We start from the raw sequence: 21,165 nt of genomic DNA, 5'->3' as shown, positions 1-21,165 counted from the left end.
GGACCAATTACCAGCACCAGCCAGCATGATCCAAAAATTATTGTATCTTAATTTTCTTGAAGATTTAAAAGAAAAAAGATGCTGGGGGCTAGGAGATTCGATCTTGGGACATTTGTCTGACACACTAGGACATTTTCCATTTAGTGTGGAGATTTTTTGGGTTGTACCTAAATTGGACTACCAACTCAAGGACAAGGCCTGCCGCTTATTTATTTTTGTGTCCTATGGCAAGACACAGCACACCTGCTAGAGCACATTAAACATCAACATCAAACAAATGAGGTCTTTTGTCTCAGTTTGATTTCACAGTAGCTGCAAGGCCATGGGCAGCCATGTCTTACTGTGGTTGGTTACATTATCTAAAGGCATGTCACATTACAGGTGCCTGGCACTTGGAAGGCATTCCCTCCAACAAGTGGTTGAATTAGGAAAAATGCCAAGGTTGGATGCATATCAATAGTCTCCTACAACTCTTATTGTGTTCCCAATTAACGTCTCAACTGTAGTGTTTGAAGCATTTGGAACGCACAAAGGAAATAAGCAGTGGGCTCTTCCATCTGGTTTTAGCATTCTAGCTGAAGAGCCACCTCTTCAGACAAATGGACTCCAGTTTAAATCCTAGCTCTGCAACTTCCTAGTTGTAGGAATTTTAACAAGTTAAATAATTTTTCTAAACTTCCACCTGAGATAACCAACCTATTATTGACCCACCCCATAATTCCTGTAAGGTCTTTTTTTTTTTTTTTTAAATCCTGTAAAGGTTCTTAGGATGGCTTGTCACTGGAGCTAACCACCAGCCTACTGGCCCATCTGTAGTTACTGCAGGGATTAGAAACAACTTACTTATTTTTATGTACTTGTGGATGGGAAATGTAAACTCTTAAGCTATTGAAACCTTTAAAAGACAGGTTCCTGCCGGATGTGGTGGTGCATGCCTTTAATCCCAGTACTTGGGGGGTGGGGGTGGGGGCAAAGGCTGGTGGATCTCTGTGAGTTCAAGGCCAGCCTGGTCTACAGAGAGTCCAGATAGCCAGGGCTACACAGAGAAACCTTGTCTCAAACAAAACAAAACAAACAAACAAAAAGGTAATCAGCAATCCCTTGGGTACAAAGTACATCCCATCACAGGGCCTAGTGGCCCTTGCCTTTTATCTCAGCACTCAGCAGGCACAGGCACAGGAAGAGGATCACTGTGAGTTCAAGACCAGGCTGGTCTACAAATCAAGTCCAGGACAGCCAAGGCTACACAGAGAACTCTGTTTCAAAAAACAGCAAACAAATAGTACATCCCATCTATGAGGCACAGACCTTTCCCTGGTAGAAGGCAAGAAGAAAGAATTCTAAATAGACTTTATTTTCTAAGAATCAATATATTTTCTTCCTTTGAAATAAATACAAACCAGTTTGAAAGGTAGGGGGGAATTCTATGGGAAAAAGAAAGGAAGTAGAGACAAGCTCTTTTTTTTGTTTTCTTTTTTCTTTTTTTAAGTACCAAATGACTCTGGCGCGACCCGGAAACGCAGTTACAAATGAGAATAATTTAAATTCTCCAATAATTACAGCATTTACAACAGCAGAGAGGGGTCACCTTGTGTCCCTCTTCTAGGCTAGACATCAATCCCACTGCTAGGCTGGGAAGATGCTGGCTGACCTTACCTCGTGCAAGGGCCTCAGGCCTCTAGGCAGTTATGGATTCCTCTGGCATGAGCAGGTAGGGGTGGTATGGCCTGTTTTATTCAGTATTCTAACTGTGGCCCACCAACCTGCCCTATACTGCCATGAGGTCTTGAGCTCTTTTTGACCTGTGGGACTTCTCCTCCCCTTGCACTGAGTGGCCATGGACCCTTGGAGTGTTTTGTACAGTCCAGCTGCACTCAGGGCAGGAGGGACCTCCCCTACCCAACTTCCCCTGAGACTGGCCCCAAGACCAGGAATTAATCAGTGCAGAGGGCAGCACCACTCCAGGACAGTGAGCAAAGGGAAGGAGAGCGGTCACAGAGCACTAGTGGGCTCTGACAGTATCAGTCACTGTCGCTGGTCTCGCTGCTCTGCTCACCCTGCACCTTGCTGCGGTGCTGCAGAGCCCTGTGGTAGGCAATCTGCACTGACTTGCGGATGTTGGACTTGCGGCCCTCCAGCATCTTCTCTTTGTCTAGATCCTGGTTCACACCCAGAGGAACGAGTTTAGTCCTGGGCAGCCACTGCCTGTCAGACAAGGTAAAGATGAGATGAAGCATGGATTTCCAGGGGAAAGTACTGGCCCTTCTGTACTTCATGCATCTAGAAATGCCCGACTCTCAGCATCCCTGCTTTCAAGGGACTGTGTAGTGTACTGAGAAGATAGGCCAGTCAACAGTTATACTCAGGGGCAATAACTAATAAAGGTGAAACTTGAGGTAATAAAATTGATGCAATAAAGGATTTACTAAGACTTGCTTAGGAAATGATTAAGTTACACAAAGTAGAAGTTATCTAATGGTGTTCTGCCTCCAGTATAACACGAAGGTAAGTAGTGAACTAACCAGGTGTGTTAGAAACTGTAGGAAAGAAAATGTTGTGCCATAATGGCAGTGTAGGGTTGCTGAGAAAATGTTTCTGCTTATGTTTGCTTACTGGATTGGCATCCAATTAATCTCCATATCCAGAACGAAAGTAGGCAACACTGTCTTAAAACCAGCCATCAGGCCCCTCCCCATATCAACGAACAAGCCTCTAAGAGGCACCTCAAAGTGGCAGTTGCAAGAGACAACAATCATTAATGGCATCCTGGTCTGACATCAAGGGGATCACTTATCAGGAAAAGCATATTCTGCCAACTGAGCAAAATGACCCTGGTAACAACTATTCAGAAAAGAACAGCACTGGTGTACTTAAATAATTCTGACGATTTCTTTGCTCCCATCTGCCCAAGTGGCCAGACTTGCAGTCTCCTGTCTCTGTTTAAATTGTTTAAAGTGTAACCTGGGGCCATGACCTGAAAGAGATTTAAGGATGACAGTGTATGTGGAATGTATAAGCCTAAGGCCTATATAAACTGGTCACATTTTCTATTTGAGGCTGGCTCCCTTTTGTGCCCTAGCCAGGACCACTGCATGCTATTATTAGAGACTTTCCTTTATTAATTTCTTAAGTATGAGGAGTGACTTCTCATTGGGAAGGTATATTAATTCCACAGCATAACCCCAGGGCATTTTATGGGTGTAAAAGGCCTCAAATGGGTATTCTGCCCCAGCTGCTTCAGGGAGACTACAGATTATCATCAGCAGGCAATCAACAAAGTTCTGACAAGAGGGATTTAAAGCTTAAATGTTTATGCTAGCTTTTCCTCATCTTGTTACTATAGAGGGAAAGATAACAAAAATAAGTCTGGAAGCAATCTCAATGTGGGCAGAGCCACCCTAACTTTGTCAGTTACTGATCATCCTTTGGTTTCTAGTTACAGCTGTTTCCCAGCTACTGCCCATTCAGCCCATCAGACTCAGGACCAACACACCCTTTTGCTTAGAGCTATTCTAAGTGTGCCCCCCTCTCCATTTTGTAATAACCTAATCCGTGGTTGTATCTCTTGGCAGTCTACCCCCCATCACAGATGACTGTATTTATATCTGTGGCTTTAAGTCACACCAAATGTACCCCTCTTTCCTTACCAGGTTCGCTTGTTGTCAAAGAAGAGAACGAGGTAGAGATGCTCTCGGGCTTCCTGTGTCATCTGTTCCCCAAGTTTTAGAACCTCCAGTGGTGGCACAGGGATGGGAACCCCATGGTGGAACATACCTTCTCGGGGCATCTTTGGATCAATGATCTGAGGGTATAATACAAGCCCAGTTTGGTTTAGGTCACCTCCTCCCCAAAACTAGCAATACCTAAGAATTTGAAGAATATGTTACTGGGACTGCAGTGTTGACCCTTGCTGTATTATTTCAGAGCCTATGGACCAAGAGAAGAGATAGGAAGAGGTGGGAAGCTGACTGGGATCTCTCTGGGGTACTCAAGCTATATCTGTCTACCTGCTAAGGATCCCTGTACTTCATAACTTGGCAGGGAGAGGACAAAGCCATACTTATAAATCCCAGTTCTGGGGCTGGAAAGCATGGGGTAAGGACGAGAGAAACATAGGCCTACCAGAGCTGGGTATGATGGATAGCCTCGGCATTTGGCCCACACAAGATCCAGAGCATCCAATGGGGAGTCCTCATCCTCTGACAGCCAGCCAGCTCCTCGACCCAGACTCTTTCTTACCACTTCACAGGAACGGGAGAGAGGGGGTGGATCAGCAGCTGCAGGGCTACCAAGGCTTTGAAACTGGGTCCCCAGCACCCCTGACTTTGGGTGAGGGTACTTACTGCTGTGGCCCACGCCGCGGCCAGTGCCCACGGAGTAGGCCTCATTCTCAGTGCCTGAGGTATCTTCACTACTGTCCTCTGGGAATGTGCCCCGAGAGAAGGAGGGCTTGCCCCGGCCTTGTTTTGAGGGTGTTGTGCTGCAGGAAGACAATTTGAGTGCAATTCAGAGGTGGGAATGGGGAATGGCATGGCAGGGTCCTTGTTAAGCTCACAAATCTAGACTTTTGGAAAGCTGAGACTATATGAAGTTTGCAGCTCTCACACCCTTAAGGGTTAGGCTGGTAATCAGATTAATGTAGAACTCTGTCAGTCACTAAACGGAAAGCATGCCTATCTACAAACAATACCAACCAGGGCTGCCAGATCCTCTATTATTATTTATTGCTTTGGAGGACTTGAAATTGATCCCAAGTTATGACCCCTAACTTGTCATAAGTTAGACAAGTGCTCCCCCAAGAAGCTACATCTCCAGTCCTTGAGACAAGGTCTCATTACAATTGTAGCCATGGCTGACCTGGAACTTACTCCATAGTCAGACTGACCTTTGGTTTGCAGCAACCTTACTTCAACCTCCCAGGTGCAGGGATTATAGGTGTGAGCCACAATAACCAGCTGATCCTGGTTTTTAAAAAATCTATTTATGTATGCATAAGCACTCTATTGCATGTATGCCTGCATGGCAGAAGAGAGCATCAGATAGAAGAGGGCATTAGATCTCATGATAGATGGTTGTGAGTCACCATGTGGTTTCTGGAAATTGAACTCAGGACCTTTGGATGAGCAGTCAATGCTCTTAAATGCTGAGCCATCTCTCCAGCCCTGATCCTCTGATTTTTAAAGAGAACACAGAGACTGAGAATTTTATGTGCATTCAGATTTTTGCTTTAAATAAATTTAATCCTATCATCTTGGGGTTTTTTTGTTTGTGTGTGTGTGTGTGTGTGTTTTTAACATTTTATTTATTTCATCTGTATGGGTATTTTGGTTGCATGTAAATCTATGTACCATGTGCATGTAGCACCCGTAGAAGCCAGAAAAGGACATCAAATCCCCCTGGAACTGGAGCTACAATATGTAGGTGCTGAGAATTAGACCAGGGCCCTCTGCAACAGCAACCCCTATATTCAGTTCTAAAAAACATCTTAGTGGCCGGGCATGGTGGCACACTCCTGTAATCCCAGCACTCGGAAGGTGCAGATGGATCACTGTGAGCTTGAGGCCAGCCTGGTCTACAAAGCAACTCCAGGACAGCCAAGATAACACAGAGAAACCTTGTTTCAAAAAACTAAAACAAAACAAAACAAAAACCAAATGAACAAAAAATATCTTAGTGGACAAAATAAACTATATTTGATAGTTAAATCCTAGTGACCAGGCAGCAGCAGTTTGCCCTGCTCTATGCATTAGCTTAACTATGACAGTGTCTTTTGTTCTGCTAGGGTGACTGATCCATCCTATTTATTTTGCAGACATTTGGGTTTGAACTCCATCCTTTGGACTGACATGGCTGCCATCAGCTTACAGTGGGAAAACCTGCAAAGGCATCCTGCATGCTGCCTCCCATCTGCAGGGCTGGTACCTGGTCCGGTCTGAGGCGGCACTGCTGCTGCTGCTGCTGCTGGACTCAGAGTCTGAGCTGCTTCTCGGAAGGTTGCAGTCGTTACGGTACACCAAGAAACTCTTCTTCACTGGCTGGTTCCCACTGCTGAAGCCATTGGCTGGTAAGTCTTGGAGGGAAGAGGAGGAGGGAAGGAACCAATTGGTCAGGAAGATGTAGATCAGAGCTAGCATGAGGGTAAGATGGAATGAGTGTTTGGGTTCTCTTTCTGGGCTGAAAACTTCTTCCAGCTTGGCCAGTAGAAGTAGCTCTGGGCTAGCTACCATAGCTGGCCAAAGCTCTGCCCTGACTCTCACCTTTCCTTGGCCTAAAGAACCTTTCCTTGGCCTAAAGACACAAAGGGCTTAAAGGGCAGGAAATTCCCCAAGGAAGGAGAGAAGAGAAAAAGTAAAGTGATGGTGGGGAGGAGGCTTGGATGGGAACCTGACTGGGTCAGTATCTTTGGGCCTCAGTTCTTACAAATAAAAGATAAGGGAATAGAATTAAAGGATTCCTTAGGGTCCTTCTAGCTGTCTTTTATAGGGAGAGCTCAAAGTATTCTGGGAAGAATGGCAGCTCTGCTCACTCTTTTTGGGGCAGGGCACTGGGTGATGATGAGGCTCACCCATTGGGGGATCTTCTGTGGACTTATCACTGTCGCTGTCTGAGCTTGAACTGGGCCGGGGGCTCCTACCCCTCTTGCGCTGACGTAGGGAGCCCATGATTGGGAGCTGGGGGGGCCCCACAGGACTGCCTCCGTGGCTGGGGGTCATCTGGGTCTCCCGGTTTTTTGGGGGGCGGCCCGGCCTCTTGGGCGGTCCAGCTGTCTTCGGGTTCTTTTTGGAGAACAGAACTGAGGTTCTCCTGCCCACCTCATGTGCGGGGGTTGAGGACATGTTGGGACCCAGGCCTGGAGCAGAGAAAGAGAGAAGGAGAGTTGGTGAGGGGCCTGCTATGAGAAAGAAGGGTCCAGGGTCATATCCTGGGAATATAGGATCATTACTCTATCTAGAATTGGGGAGATGGTTTGGTGACAGTGATTTAGAATGGCACATGCCAACAGCTAGAGAGGTAGCTAAGAGGCCTCTGACTGGGGAATGAAGGAGAAAGTGCAGCTAACTGTGCAGGAAGGACCTCTGCCTAGGGGATAGCAGGGCTGAGTACATGCTGCAGAGCCAAAGTCTGACTTGCTTTGGGGTCCACATTGCTATGGGGTTCAGACCTTTGCTTGTCTCTTGGCTGCTGCTCTCTTCGGCGGCACTGTCAGTTTGTCCATCCTTGTCACAGGCTGCTGGGTGGGGTGTCAGATTGCCCCGACTGGAGGGGCCATGACGCTCAGGCCCATCCCGGCCAGTCTCCCGCTGGTGAGCAAGCTTCCGCCGCAATGCTGTCATCTCTTTCTTGATCATTTTTGCACGCCGGGAGCGGCCCACACTCTGCTTGCTGGCATTAACTTCATCCAACCGCTCCAGCAACAACTTCAACTGCTCTTCTACTGGCAGGTGTTTCTGGTTCTCCAACAGGACCAGCCGTTCTTCATCTGCTGCCAGGGAGAGTTGGGGGGAGAAAGGTCAGGCTCAGAGCTGCCCATTTTGCCCCTTGAACCTGGGCAGGCAGCAGGAAGCCCACTCTTCCCATTGGCTTCTCCCAGGAACAGCTGCAAAACAGCAGCACTAGTATATAGAATGGTGGCCCAGCTATCCATTCACCAAGTCTGGCTTTTGGGGGAGCATTCCTGGGGATAGCCTGCTGCTGCTCAGCCCAGATGCTTTCTGCCTGTACTGCCTGTCCCAGGAAGGGGCTTTTGGAAAGCTGTCAATCTCTGGCACTGCTCTCTATGCATGCAGATGTCTTATCACCCACCATCTTCAGTGTGGTGTGGGGCCTCATCTCCGGCCTGGTTGTGAGGGATATGCATGCCTGTCTCAAAGTCAATGCCCATTTTTTCTGCCTGGCGCCGGGCCTGACGGAGCACAGCGCCACCCTGCTCACGGAGTCGCACTGCTGCTCTGTAGAAGATGGTATCCTTGGCATTATACTTTAGACAATTGCTGACAATGAGGTTGAAGTCCTCCTCAAAATCATCAAAGTTCAAGTAGCGGTAAGCCTCCAAGTTCTGCTTCATGGTGAAAAAGTCCATGGGCTTTTTGATGTGGTCTAGGTAGTCAGGTACCTGGGAGAGCAGGGTAAGTGTCTAAGTGGAGATCTGTTCTCATTCCCGCAAAACCCTACTCTTAACAGCCCCCCCCTGAAATGTATCTAGCAACCTCCTCCCACCATGGTTAAGAGGCAGGCATGTAGTACAAAGGAAGTTCTAGTCCTGGCTTTAGTAGTCACAAGCTGTGTGACCTTGGTAAATCTCTTAACCTCTCTTGCCCTTATTTTCCTCTCCTTGAAATGGTGATGAAAATGCAGGCAAATGTATTTCCTGGAACCATTGGCAGCTTTACTGAGAAAGAGGCCATGACAATTCACTAAAACTTGTACCACCTTGTATTCTTACTGTTGTTCTTGCTCATCATAAGGCTTACGTAAGGCTGCTGCCTCCAATGTCCCATCTTAAACATTTCAAAGAGAAGTTAACCTAGGGCTTCAGAAGTGGCTCTTTAGATTCTGAGCCTTGTAAAGTTTGTATTCTAGGACTGAGCACCATGAAAACGTTTTCCTGCCCTGGGATTGTTCATCTGGCAGACTGTGGGGATGGAGTGCAGATGGCCTCCCATTCTGACTTCTTGGAGTATAAAAAGGATAAGACAAGAGCCCAAGGGTGGCGCACGCCTTTAATCCCAGCACTCGGGAGGCAGAGGCAGGTGGATCTCTGTGAGTTCGAGGCTAGCCTGGTCTACAAAGCGACTCCAGGACAGGCAGGGCTACACAGAGAAACCCTGTCTCGAAAAACAAAACACAAACAAACAAACAAAAAAAAGGGACAAGATTCCAAGTGATAGATGTGGCTCTAGTTCATCCTGCCTCAGTGCCACGAACCCTTTATGTCAAGGTCCCCACCTAGTCCCTGGACCAGACCTGCAGCAGGGGTCCAACTGGAAGAGGAAGAGAAAGAAGTTGGAGTGAGGGGAAAGGATTCTTACTTCGTCCAATTCGGTTACCTCAGACAGAGGGACCGGCTCGCTGAAGATGTTGCCTGTGTCCTTCTCTTGGAGCTGTTCCAAGGTTTTTCGGAGGAGGATGAGGAAAGGGGTGAGCTGCATCTCCATGGCAATCTGCTGGATCTTGATCTGACACACAAAAAGGCTGATCAGCCAGGCCCTGGCCAATCCCTCAGCAGACATCAAAGGAATGGTCCTTGATGGCTTAGGAACATGATTTCTCATCCAGGACCCATGAAAGAAAGATGACTCTATCTACTTTGGTCCCCTTTCCTTGAACTCCTGGCCCAAGCTGCCTAGATGACAGAGGTTAGGAGCCTCTGCAGTCTCCTTTGCCATTCAGCTTCCCATAGGCCTAAAAGCACATGGTGCTGGGACTCAGTGCCAGTATGGGCCTTGGTGCTTCCTAGCCAGGGACACACACCCTCCCTCCTCCAGAGAACCAGGGATGGCCCAGGAGCACTCACCGTCTCCCTTTTGAGTTTCTCTCGTTTGCGGATCAGCTCCACCAGCAGCCGAGCTCGCTCCAGGTCATGCCGGAGCCTCTGCCAGGACTTGAGCTGTTCTTTGAGGGCCCAGTTTTTATCTTCAGAATCTCTCTGTAAAGGCAAAAGGGGCATCAGAAGATGATAAGAGAGCAGAGGGGAGTTCAGGAAGAGTGCCCAGGAAACCTAGGCCAAGGCAGGACAAGTTCAAGGAGGAAGCCCAGTAATTTATCAATAGCACCTCCATCTTTCTAACACACACACACAAACACACACACACACACACACACACACACACACACACACACAGAGCTCAGTATGTTTGTTGAATTAATGAGCACAGGAACAATGCCTTTCCACCAAGATGGTAACATATAAATTTCATGTTGAGCCTGGGTTGGGTGGGTTAATTTTAAATTAAGGAGGAAAAATCGGGGCTGGAGAGATGGCTCAGTGGTTAAGAACTACAGCTGTGGTGGTAGTGCACACCTTTAATCCCAGCAGTCAGGGAGGCAGAGGTAAGCAGATCTCTGTGAATTTGAGGCCAACCTGGTCTACAAAGTGAGTCCAGGACAGCCATGTCTAACACAGAGAAACCCTGTCTCGAAAAACAAAAACAAAAAGCACCAACTGCTCTTCCAGAGGACCCAGGCTCAATCCCCAACACCCCAGCTCACAACTGTCTTTAACAGTTCCAGGGGATCAAACACCCTCACACAGACATACATGCAGGCAAAACACCAATGCACATTAACAAAACAAAAAACCAGGCATGGTGGCACATGTTTGTAATCCCAGTACTTGAGGGAGAAACAAACTGATCTGTGAGTTTAAGGCTAGCCTGATCTACAAATTGAGTCCAGGTTAGCCAAGGCTACACAGAGAAACCCTGTTTCAAAAAACCAAAAAAGAAGAAAGAAAAAAAAAGTGAGGAGGGGGGGATCCAAAGCTCTGTGACGCTGGAGGCTATTGCTACAAATTTTGGTCCTTGTCCTTTTGGTACTAGATTCCACACCTCATAGGGATTTGGACATAGTACCCCAATTTGATCACAATTCCTCTGAGATTGAAGGTGTGTCTGCAGACGCCGCAGTAGTGGGACCCCATTCCGTGACTGTCGTTTTAGAGTCCAGTAGCTGTGTAACCTCTGCATGAACTGACTCTTCCTTTGGATGGTCAGGCGGTTGGTGATCTTACTGAGCCTAGGAACCAGGGAACAAAGTAAAAGCCTGTTAGGTCCTGACTGCCAGTAAGTTCCTAAATGGGGATGAATGGGAGCTATGGTGCTTATCAAAAAAAAGTCCAGAAAAGCTCACACCTATAATCCCAGCACTCGGGAGGTGGAGGCAAAAGGATCCAGAAGCTCAAGGTCACATTTGGCTTTATATGGAGTTCAAGCCCAACCTACTGTAAGAGATTCTGTCTCAGAAAGAAAAGGAAGAGGAGGAGCTTGGCACTCTGGACTTAAGGCATAATTAACAATGCCTAGAGCAGCACAACACAGCAGAGAGGAAAGCAAGCTCTCAGGACTAAGCAAGCAGAACAGCATCAGTCTGCCTCTAAGACTGTTTAGTTACTGCAGCCAGGGCACAGTTAAGACTGATCTCTCAGAAGGAGCCTATGGGGAACATAAAGTACCCATTACTTGTTGGCCTTTCAAATGAAGATAAATTACAAACAGCAGCTGGGTGTGGTGGCACACACCTGTAATCCCAGCACTTAGGGAGGCAGAGAAAGGTGGATCTCTGAGTTTGAGGTCAGCCTGGTTTACAAACAAGAGTCCAGGTTAGCCAGGGTTTTGTGTAATAGAGAAACCCTGTCTCATAAAAACAAGACAAACAAAAAGCAAAACCAAAACCAAAAAAGTTGTAAGTATAGCAGAAACCCATGGTGAAGTTAACCAGACAACAAAAAGATAGCTAAAAACAACTGACAATCACAGCCTGACTGAGCACCACTCCACAGGGCACACAGTCCACAGGATGGGAAGACGGCCCTTAGGGAACACTGAAGCACTTCTGGCACATAACCAAGTTGCATGTCCTGCATTTCCCCCCCTGTGCTGGGGACTAAACCTATGCCCCTACGCATGCTAAGCACACCTGACCACTGTGTGCCTTCACAACTTTCTGAGCCTTCTCCTCCTCATTTTTCACTGATTCTCCTTTCATGAGAAGATTCCTTTTCCACGGTGGCTGTTTCATCTTAACAAACTGCACCATCAAAAAGAAGGGCAGTTTAAATACATGCTCTGTCGGCCAGATAAAAGCTCAGAGTTTCTGGCTCCTAATGCAAAAGTCAGGTGGCTTACTTAAGATCGCCCCTTCCCATTTATTTCGTTTTTACTTCTATGCAGCTCCTGATAGCTGGTCACTCAGGCCCCACAGTTCCTCTGAGGGCTTCTCACTTCCCTCCCTGCCCGTGTACCTGTGTGGTGGGATGCAGGGCACGGACACCACTGGTGCTGCTGCCCGCTTCTCTGCCAAGATCTTCCGAGCTTTCTTCATCTTAATCCGGGACTTGGCTTTGGCCTTCTTGACCTTCTCTGAGCTCCAGCTCTTACCCTCATCTTCTTCTTCATCCTCTTCCTCCTCACCCTCACTGTGGGATAGGGCAGGCAGGCGGCGAGCAGAACCTGGGGGTGTGTGGATGTCACAGTAGGCTGTCTTGCGGACACTAAAGGAGGTACCATTGGCACCTGTCTCCCGCACAGGTTCCATCTTCATGTAAAGGCCCGCCTGTTGGGCACATGTCACATGGAAGGCTGTGTAGCAATTGGCCTTGTGACACTGGATGCAGGCTCCAGAGCCCCGCTGTTTGCAAATGTAGCAAGTAAGCTTCCAGCGGGCTGGTGGGATGTGCTCAATGCTGTCAATAGGTTCTAGGAAGACTGTGTTGGCAAAGCAGACCTCAGGGATCCACAAGGCACATACCACATGGGCCCAGCGGCCATCATCTGTCTGCTTGAAGGCACCACCCTTATTGGGGCACAGAGCACAGTCTACTGCACGGGAAGGTGACTGCAGGCAACGGCGGCACAGCCACTGGCCCTCAGGGATATAGGGGACACCGTAGCACTCTTGGTGCACAGCCAAGTTGCACATGTCACAGAAGAGGATGACATTGCTATTCTGGCACTCGCCATCATTGCAGATACAGCACACAGCATCTTCATCCACTAGTGCATTGGGGTCACCTTTATTGTGACTTTCAAAGTACGACTCCTTCTCCAACCGATCCATTAGGTACTCAAAGATCTCCTGTGGGATGGGACTCACGCCCTCAGTCTTCCGCCGCTCATTCATGATATCCAGCCAGATGTAGTCCTCTTCATCCATATCATACTCCACCTCCTCATCCAGCTCTTCTGCAGACTTCTCAATGTACCTGCAGTGCACACAGGCAGCTCAGCATCACACTGCTGATAACTCTTCCCTTCAGACAAAGCATTGTGCTCCAAGCACTCAATGTCTGCCTGTGTTTGCATGTCTCCTTCTAGCCTTACCTTAACCCCACACTCACAGAAACTAGAATCATTCCTGTCTTGCAGAAAAGGAGATTTAAATGTGGGAGAAGTTAACTTCCTCAGCTTACCTGTGAGAGTGTCTGAGGCCTGGTTGTGAACATGGGCCTCCTTCTCTATTACTCACGTTGTGGCTACTGTACGATGCTGCCTCTCCTGAAGTACAGAGGCCCAGCCAGTGCCCTAGGGGGTGCTGGAGCAGTGAGGGCTCATTGTGGGAGTGTGGGGGACTGTATGGTTAAGAGGAAGGCAGTTCCTTGGAGATCACTGGCAAATGAATACAAGCCTTCTCTAGCAAAGCTGACAAGGATCAAAGACACATGATGTTCTCTCAGAAGGTTCTAGGGGTCTCTGGATAGTCTTGAAAGATAATAGCTATGACTGACTGAGCATTTACTATGGGTTAGGTACTAAGCAAAGTTATATTGATCCTCATTAGATAGCAGATCAGTGTTCTTATAATCTTTATTCATGGATGAAGAAAGTGAAGCTTTGAGAAAAATTGTTAACCACCTGTCACACATAGGTCATATTACCAGAGTGACAGAGTGGCATCCAGTCTCTAGCCCTAGCCTTTTCCACATCCACTATGGCACTCTCTGAGCCAGCAGGCCTATAGCAAAGGGCTGATCCAGGTGGCTGTGAAACAACAGGCCCCCATTTGCCCTGTCTTAGGCTGACTAGACTCTGGTATTATCAACCACATAGTACAAGGCAAAAACAAGACTTTGGCATGAAGAAACCCAGTTTTAAACTTTGTCTCTGCCACTCTGTCACCTTCCGGACAGTACTGCTCTGCCCAGTATCAAAGATTTACTGACAATACAAGGGCTTTATTCAGTAAATGATAACTTTAAATGATACTACAAAGGCGAATGGCCAAGGAGCTGGGGATATACTCAGTTGGTAGAGTGCTTGCCTAGTATGCACAAAGCCCTGATTCAATCCCTGGCACTCCATAAAGTCAGGTGTGATGGCATACCTGTAAATCCTAACACGCAAGAGGTAGAAGCAGAAGAATCAAGAGTTCAAGGCTACTATCCTGTGAAGTGGAGGCCAGTCTAAGAGACAAGAGACCCTGGGAGAACGGAGAGGCTGGATCAAGTAACATACAGCACATTCCAGCAGAATGTTAATTCTCTCTCTACATGGAAAATGGATCTCTGAACAGCCAGATGCACAGAAGCTCTAAGGCCATATTGCCTGGTCTCCATATAACAGTATATGACTTTAAGCTCTTAAGCTCCCTGGGCTCTGGTTTCCTCATGTATAGAGTAACAATGCTAATATGAACCTGCCTGACACAGCTGTTGTGAGGATAAAATCAGTTAGTAAAGGAAGACACTTAGAACAGTGCTTCACGTGGAGCAAGTATTCAATAAATGTCAGTTTTATTACTGGCTTTTGTATAGCCCTAACCCCACATTGAATTATAGCCGTTTGTGCCTAGGTCCTTCTCTAGAAAGAGGCAGGGATCATGTCAGATTCACTGTACAGGAATAAGTCCTCAGTGTTGTCCAATTGAAAGGCATTTTGGGGGTGGCAGGGAGGAGAGAGAATAAAATGTGTGTAGGAGGCAGCTTCTTCCTTAGACCTTTCCCCATCTCCAAGGTGAGCGCAACTGTGCTCCTGGAGTAAGGGTATGATCAGAGCTGGTGTGAACTAGCTGGATGGTTCTAGGGCTTGCACTAGCTAGTTCTCTTAGACATCAGGTCTTGCCTTTCCTCTGCCATTACACATGAACTGTCAGGTGATGGTTCATAACACACTCCCACAGGCTCCCAGATTACAGACGATGGCACAGATAGGTGGGCTATGTGTCACGTACAATTCTTGACATACCAGCTGACATACCACCCTCTCCCTCCCCCTCAAGAAGTGTACTGGAATTTGAGCAAAAGAAAATTATATTATTAGAGTGATGACCTCAGACTTTCTCAAGTTTTTGCAAAAGTAAATCAGTTCTAAAACATGGGGAATTTACTAACTATGATAATTAGAAAAATGTAACTCCTAACTGACTGTGTGCAATCAGCTGAAACTGCTCCTTGGTGGAAGAGATCTGCTCCCAGGAGGAAAGTGAATGTGTGGGTTTGGGTTTTTTGGGCGGGGGGTGGGGGGCAAGGGGAGCTGAATAATTGAGCTAGACTGCCTGTGAGAGCAGATCATACCAAGAGCCTTTAGAAGAGAGGAAAGCTGAAAGAGGGGCCTGTTTGGGGTGAAGAGAGCATGGTAGAAAATTCTAAGAAAAAAATTGGAAAACTAGAAAGGGGAACTGGGCTGAACAGACAAAAGGAGAAAAAATAAAGAAGACTTGGGCAAGGGAGAGGAAAGTTTCTCCCCCCCCAACCCCCCACAGAGTATCACTATGTTCCCAGTCACTGTAATATCGAGTGAACTGCATATTTGGTAAAAGCCACTGTTCACGTAAGAGCCTTATAATAAAGACAAATGGCTGCCAAGACTCCAAGGGGATATTTACAATGGATTTTGATAACATCCTGTTGATGAGATTTCTGCATATAGTTTTACCACCCTAAATCTTGTTTTCTCATGTTAAGGGAATTAGTTTTATTATGTCTGTGGCTTCAGGACCAGCGAGACAGTTCAGTGCATAAAGGTGGCTGCTACCAATCCTGATGACCTAAACTCTATCCTGGGACCTGGGACCTGCATTGTAGAAAGAGAAAACTGATTCCCACAAGTAGTTCTCTAGCCTTCACGGGGGCTGTGATGCAAGTGCATGGGCAGACACACAAATAAATAAATGTAAAAAAGGATTCTTTCTCTGAAAATTAGGAATGACGTCCGGCGTTGTCGTACACGCCTTTAGTCCTGCCCTCAGGAGGCAGAAGCAGGTAGATTTCTGTGAGTTTAAGACCAGCTTGGTCTACAAAGCCAAGACTACACAGAGAAATCCTGTCTCAAAACAAAACAAAACAAAACACAAAAACCAAACAAAAAGGAACCAAACCTGTTAGAAAACAGGTGACAATAACAGAACAGTGGTGAAATTATATTAGATTTACCACCTGTCTTTAAGGCCTTTATGAAGCCAATGTCTTCTGCCCTAGAGAGGAGCACTGCACCTGCTCTGCAAATGAGGGTTCTAGAACCAGGATGCTGGATGCAGGGGAACAGTGCAGCCTTGAAGTGTGGTGGACGTGGGTCTCAGCCTTAGAGATTCCTAGCAAGTGACTTTTGACAGGCCTGGCAAATGAGAGCAATGATTGTTTGCAATAATTATAAAAATGAAGAGGTTAAATAGCTGGTCAAATGTTACACAACACTCAGGAGGCAGAGGTAGGCAGCTCTCTTGTCGGTTCAAGGCCAGCCTGAGCTACACTGTGAGTTCTAGGCCAGCTAGGGGAACAGTGAAACTCTCTCAAAAAACAGAAAGAAAACAACACACACACACACACACACACAGACACACACCACACACTCACCAACCTTAATTAAATTTAAAAAGGGGAGCAGGGAGAGTGATGGCTATAAAGCACTAAACACAGGACCTGGCATGCACTTAGGGCTAAAGGACAGTTCACATTGACTTAGCAGGCTAGTGCTTTCCTTTACCTCTGTGGTCTCCTATCTGCCTGTCATCTCTCCTGGTTTTGACTGATTTTCTAGAGGTAGGAGATGGTGATGGTCTTACCGGTAGTAGGAAGTGGGCCTGGGCGGTGCATCAGGGGTATCTTGTTCTAGCTCACGGTATACCACCTCAGGCAGTTTGGGAGCAGCACTGGTGGGAGCGCTGTGGTGGTGGTGGTGGTTAGAGTCCTTGCGTTTCTCCTTGTTCTTATGCTTGCCTGACTTAGGTGTAGCCGCAGGTGTCTCTGTGTTCTCCTTGTTGCTGCCATTCTCAGGGGCCTCCTCAGGGGCCTCTTCATCCTCTGACACCACATCCAGGTTGTCAAAGATGCTGATTCGGTGGACACGGCCATGAAGGTCTACCTCTACCATGCGCTGGGCCTGAGCATAGCTCATCACCTCTCTGCCTGGTGACTGTGAGACTTCAGACGGGCTGGGTGACTGCTTGTTGGCTGGTCGTGACTGGCGCCCTTTCTTTTTATGCTTGCGCAGTGGGGTCTGCTGTGGGGGTGGTGGGCTGTCGTGGTCATAGTGGTACAGATGGTACTCGATACCACTGTAACTCTTGTAAACCTTGCGGCAGGTCTCCACAGGGCACTCGTATGGTGGTTTAGTTGCCCGCAAATTGTGGCAGAAGGTCTTCACATCAAAGTCCACCCCCATGCTGTCACATCTAGAATACACAGATCAGTTAGCACAGGCCTGATGAGTTTCCAGCCTCTCCAGCATACAGCCCACTTTCTCCAGTCTTCCTTCTCACAAGGCACCATGTCCTGGCCAGACTCTCTTTAGAGCACATCTGAGTGCCAGCTCCTTTACCAAGATCCTGGTCTGGGCCCTTAAGACCTGTAGCTTGGTTATCCTAGCTATGTCTCAATTCCTTTAGCCTAGTCTCACATAAAGTGACAAGAGTGCTCTTTCTCCAAGTAGCAATGGCATGCCTAAAAGCCTCCTGCTGCTCTCCAGCTTCGTAGGACAGCATTCAAGGACTTCTTCTTGCTGTGTGGCCCTAGTCTTCCTTTTTAGATTCTTCTCAGTAGTTACAGTTGTCTACACAAAGTGGCCTAAAATTCCCTGAATATAATTTCTCAAGGTACAAAGGGCTTCTTTGTACCTAGTTCAAATGACACTTCTATTATGACTTCTTTGACTGTTTGCGCAGCATTCTATCCTTGCCTCCAGTGTGAGTGACGTTTGCTAGCTCTGCCATCTCCCACTTTACTAAGAGCTCTTCAGTAGACACCAGGCCTGCCCTCTTCTACATCCCTGCTTCCCAGCATGCACTGCATTCTCAAGCCTTGGCAAATAAAATGAAAAGCCTGCTGAATGAACAGCTGAATGAGAAGACCACTGATTGGGGGCTGAGGAAGATCAGATTAAGTATAGAAGTTGGCCCTGTCTAAGCCTGGGTGCTCAATGACTGAGTCCTAGATACTAACAGAAACCACAGGACTGCGTAATCAGTGCATTGCTGAGGCCTTTATGGACTTCACCCTGGAAATGAGTGGGGATATACAGGGAGGAACCATGTGAAAAAAAAAAAAAGTCATTTACCCAGGAAAAAAGCATAGGCTACACTTCATTTCCTCATTTACAGATTCATGCAACATTAACTCAGGGCCTACCAAGTGCAAGGCTCTAAGGGTACAAACAGGAACACGAAAATCTAGGCATTCTGTTCCAGGGTTCTCAAGGGCTAACCCTCCCCCACTCCAATGTTTCTGGGTGAGTAGAGACAGCAGATGGCACCAAACCCCAGGGAGCCCAGCTTAGTCTGGAACTGCCCCAATTTCTCTCAGGACTAGTTGAACTAGGGTGCTTAGGACCACCGCAAAGCCTGCCTGAGCTCCCTGAAGGACACTGACTCTCAGCCTCTCCCTTCCACCTGAGGCTTTAACCACGAGAGTGCGCAGCTCTAGACCCTCTGTCGACAGCCTTTGACTTCCAAGTCAGCCAAGCCACACATTCAACTCCAACTCACTTCTGTTTCCTACCAGCTGCTGTGCCTTTAAACATGAAACCTATTATAGGCACAAACAAGCTCAACTCTTTCCAAGCCAGTCCCTGGCGAACGCAGCCGCTCTGGATTTGCTGCCCTGGTTCCCGAACTGGCAAAGTGCCCCAAGGGACCTGCCGTCAGAGGCACGTCGCTGCGATCACAACTTAGCTCTAAACGCCCTGGGGCCCTGGCCTATGGCGGAAGCATCTACTCCTGAAAACTCCAGGCGCTGAGGGAAGAAGTAGGGGACTAAGGGCAGGACCAGGCCCGCGGGGCTGGAGCCAGGTCTACCAGATACTGTGCCGCTTCCCTTTTGTCAAAGTGTAACAAGTCAAACAAGGCTTCCCTCCTGCCTCTGGCCCAGGCAGCCCTCAAAGGACACAGTGTTGCCGCCGACACTCGCCTCTCGCCGCGAACGATGGCCTGTCAATTTTCCCCGCCCGAGGGGCCCAGGAAGCGCCTATCGCGCACCGCCAGGGCTGCCCCTTCTCTACTGGCACTGTCGCCCGGCCCCGGCCCGTACTCACCGGCCACCTCCAGTCCGGGATCATCGCTGGGGACGCCCGCCGGGGCTCCGACCCCGTGTGGGGAGGCCGGCGGGGAAAGACGGGCCGGGAAGGAATACCCGAACTCCAGGACGCGGAGCAGGTCGCCCCGGCTCCTGCCCCGCACGCTCTGGCCCGGCTCCCCCGGCTTCCCGCGCTGACCCCTGCCGCTCCCGGTCCCGCCGGCGCCCCAGCGTCGCAACTCCACAAGCACCCTCGCGTTTCCAGAGTTTTTGGGTCTTCTGTGCTGGGAACCTGGTGCCGCGGGGACAATGGGGGTGGGCTCCCGGAGGTGGCACAGGGACAGCGGCGGCGAGACCGTGGCGGCAAAGGCTGTGGCAGCGGCGGCAGCAGCAGCGACGGCGACGGCGTCCGCCAGGGTAAACGCGGCCCCGTGGCGCTGCGTAGACGCACTTTCGCCACAGTTCTTTGCCGGTCCTCTGAGGACCTAGCGTCCAGCCTATAGGCCTGGAACAGACCACTGGACACCGAGAAGGACTCAACGACCTCCTCCATGTTCGAGGTGGAGTTTCTGGAGATCAAAGTCGCAGTTTTGGGGAGTAGGAGGGGGTGTCCCCAGGCCGTTTGTGACGAATCTGCGACCACGGATGGACAGCCCGAGGCTGGACGTGAGGAGCCCGCCCTTCTCCCCTCCCCCTCTGCCTCCGCCTCTTGCTCCCTCCCACCTGCTGGCGCTGCTGCTGCGGTAGGGAACTGGCCTTGGTCTCGGAGGAAAGCTTCCGGGAGGGACAGGGCGGGAGCGCAGGGTGGGGCGGAGCTGGGGGCAGGGCCCAGAGCCCGAGGGATGCCACTGGAGCCGCAGGGCCCCGCAGCTATGGGCAGGGGCGGGGTAACGAGGGAAGAATAGGCAGGCGTGGGAGGAGGGGCTTATGGTTAGGGGGCGGAGCCATCAGGAAGCCGCGCCCTTATGCAAAGACGGTGGCCGGAAGAGTAGGGGCCTGAGGGTCCCAAGGAAAAAAAGGGCGAATCTTTGAATGAATCTGGAAGGTGCGGCTGACCTAGGGATAAAGATACAGCTGGGAAAGAACAGTACAATGCTGCAGGGAAAGGACGGGACCAGGAAAACAAGGGGCAGGGCTAGACGTAGTTCTGGATTGAAGGGCAGCAAGGCGGAGGGAAGTGGTAATCCCAATGAGTTTGGGGAGGTTCCTGGTACATAACAGTAAAGAGGTGGGACTCAGATTGGCAGCGTTGGACTCATGGTTCCGGTTGCTGATTGGAAGACGGTGTCAAAACACACAGCCCATTGAATATGACTGACATTTCCAGTGTGAGCGTGGGAAAAAAAGTTGAACCCGAATTCTTCTTTGGGATCCTTATTTGTAAACCCAGAGCTCGAAATTCTGTCAGTTCGTGGGGGTTCAGAGACCTTGTTTTATTTTCACGCAGATTTGGTATTCGGCACCCTAAAGTGCACGTTTTCTTATGTCACGTTTAGCCTGAGAAAAGACAATAAAACCAGCACTCCAGAAGGTTGTTTCTTGGTTAAATCATGGGTTCTGGAGTAAAATCGGTGATTTTTCTTAAAGAAATGGCTTATTGTACATGAGTCTCTGTTCCTCCTCCTTGTTGTTGTTGTTGTTATTGGTTTTTGGAGACAGGTTTTCTCTGTGTAGCCTTGGCTGTCCTGGACTCGCTTTGTAGACCAGGCTGGCCTCGAACTCACAGCGATCTGCCTGTCTCTGCCTCCCGAGTGCTGGGATTAAAGGCGTGTGCCACCACGCCCGGCTCTTAAAGGCAAGTCTTTTGGGATGAAGAATCTTTTAGAAAATCTGATGAAAGCTAGGGTCTGTCCTGAGGAAAAACATGTACAAGCATGCAAACAAATTTTCTTAAAATATTTGAAATTGTTTCTAGAAGTGGCATAAACCTAGCTGAAGCTACCCTTGCTTTCTCCCTCTTGGTGTGGCCCCTAGTCTCCCTCTCCAACACCATGAGACAGAGATGGAGT

At 48.7% G+C, this 21,165-nt stretch overlaps 1 protein-coding gene across 8 annotated transcripts; it reads right to left on the bottom strand.

The window, feature by feature from the left end:
- Positions 1-1,088: 1,088 nt before the first annotated feature.
- Brpf1 (bromodomain and PHD finger containing 1) lies at positions 1,089-19,324 on the bottom strand. Of its 8 annotated transcripts, none has more exons than XM_051155062.1 (14): positions 19,176-19,324; positions 16,714-17,322; positions 11,960-12,919; positions 10,572-10,734; positions 9,515-9,646; positions 9,030-9,176; positions 7,804-8,113; positions 7,163-7,483; positions 6,566-6,850; positions 5,923-6,070; positions 4,344-4,480; positions 4,123-4,241; positions 3,648-3,802; positions 1,090-2,205 (listed from the first exon to the last, which is right to left on the bottom strand). In XM_051155062.1, exons 2-14 carry the CDS (start codon positions 17,310-17,312, stop codon positions 2,022-2,024), a joined length of 3,660 nt encoding a protein of 1,219 aa, XP_051011019.1. In that variant the 5' UTR covers positions 17,313-17,322; positions 19,176-19,324; the 3' UTR covers positions 1,090-2,021. The 8 variants fall into 8 exon arrangements, with proteins under 8 accessions (XP_051011024.1, XP_051011018.1, XP_051011026.1 ...); XM_051155063.1 differs by having other exon boundaries at positions 7,163-7,480; XM_051155064.1 differs by having other exon boundaries at positions 9,048-9,176.
- Positions 19,325-21,165: the final 1,841 nt, after the last annotated feature.

The sequence above is a fragment of the Acomys russatus genome, chromosome 13 (assembly GCF_903995435.1).
Source record: "Acomys russatus chromosome 13, mAcoRus1.1, whole genome shotgun sequence".
NCBI classification, from domain to species: Eukaryota; Metazoa; Chordata; class Mammalia; order Rodentia; family Muridae; genus Acomys; species Acomys russatus.
Note: the sequence above shows the minus strand (reverse complement) of the source record. Positions and strands in the feature narration are given on the sequence as shown.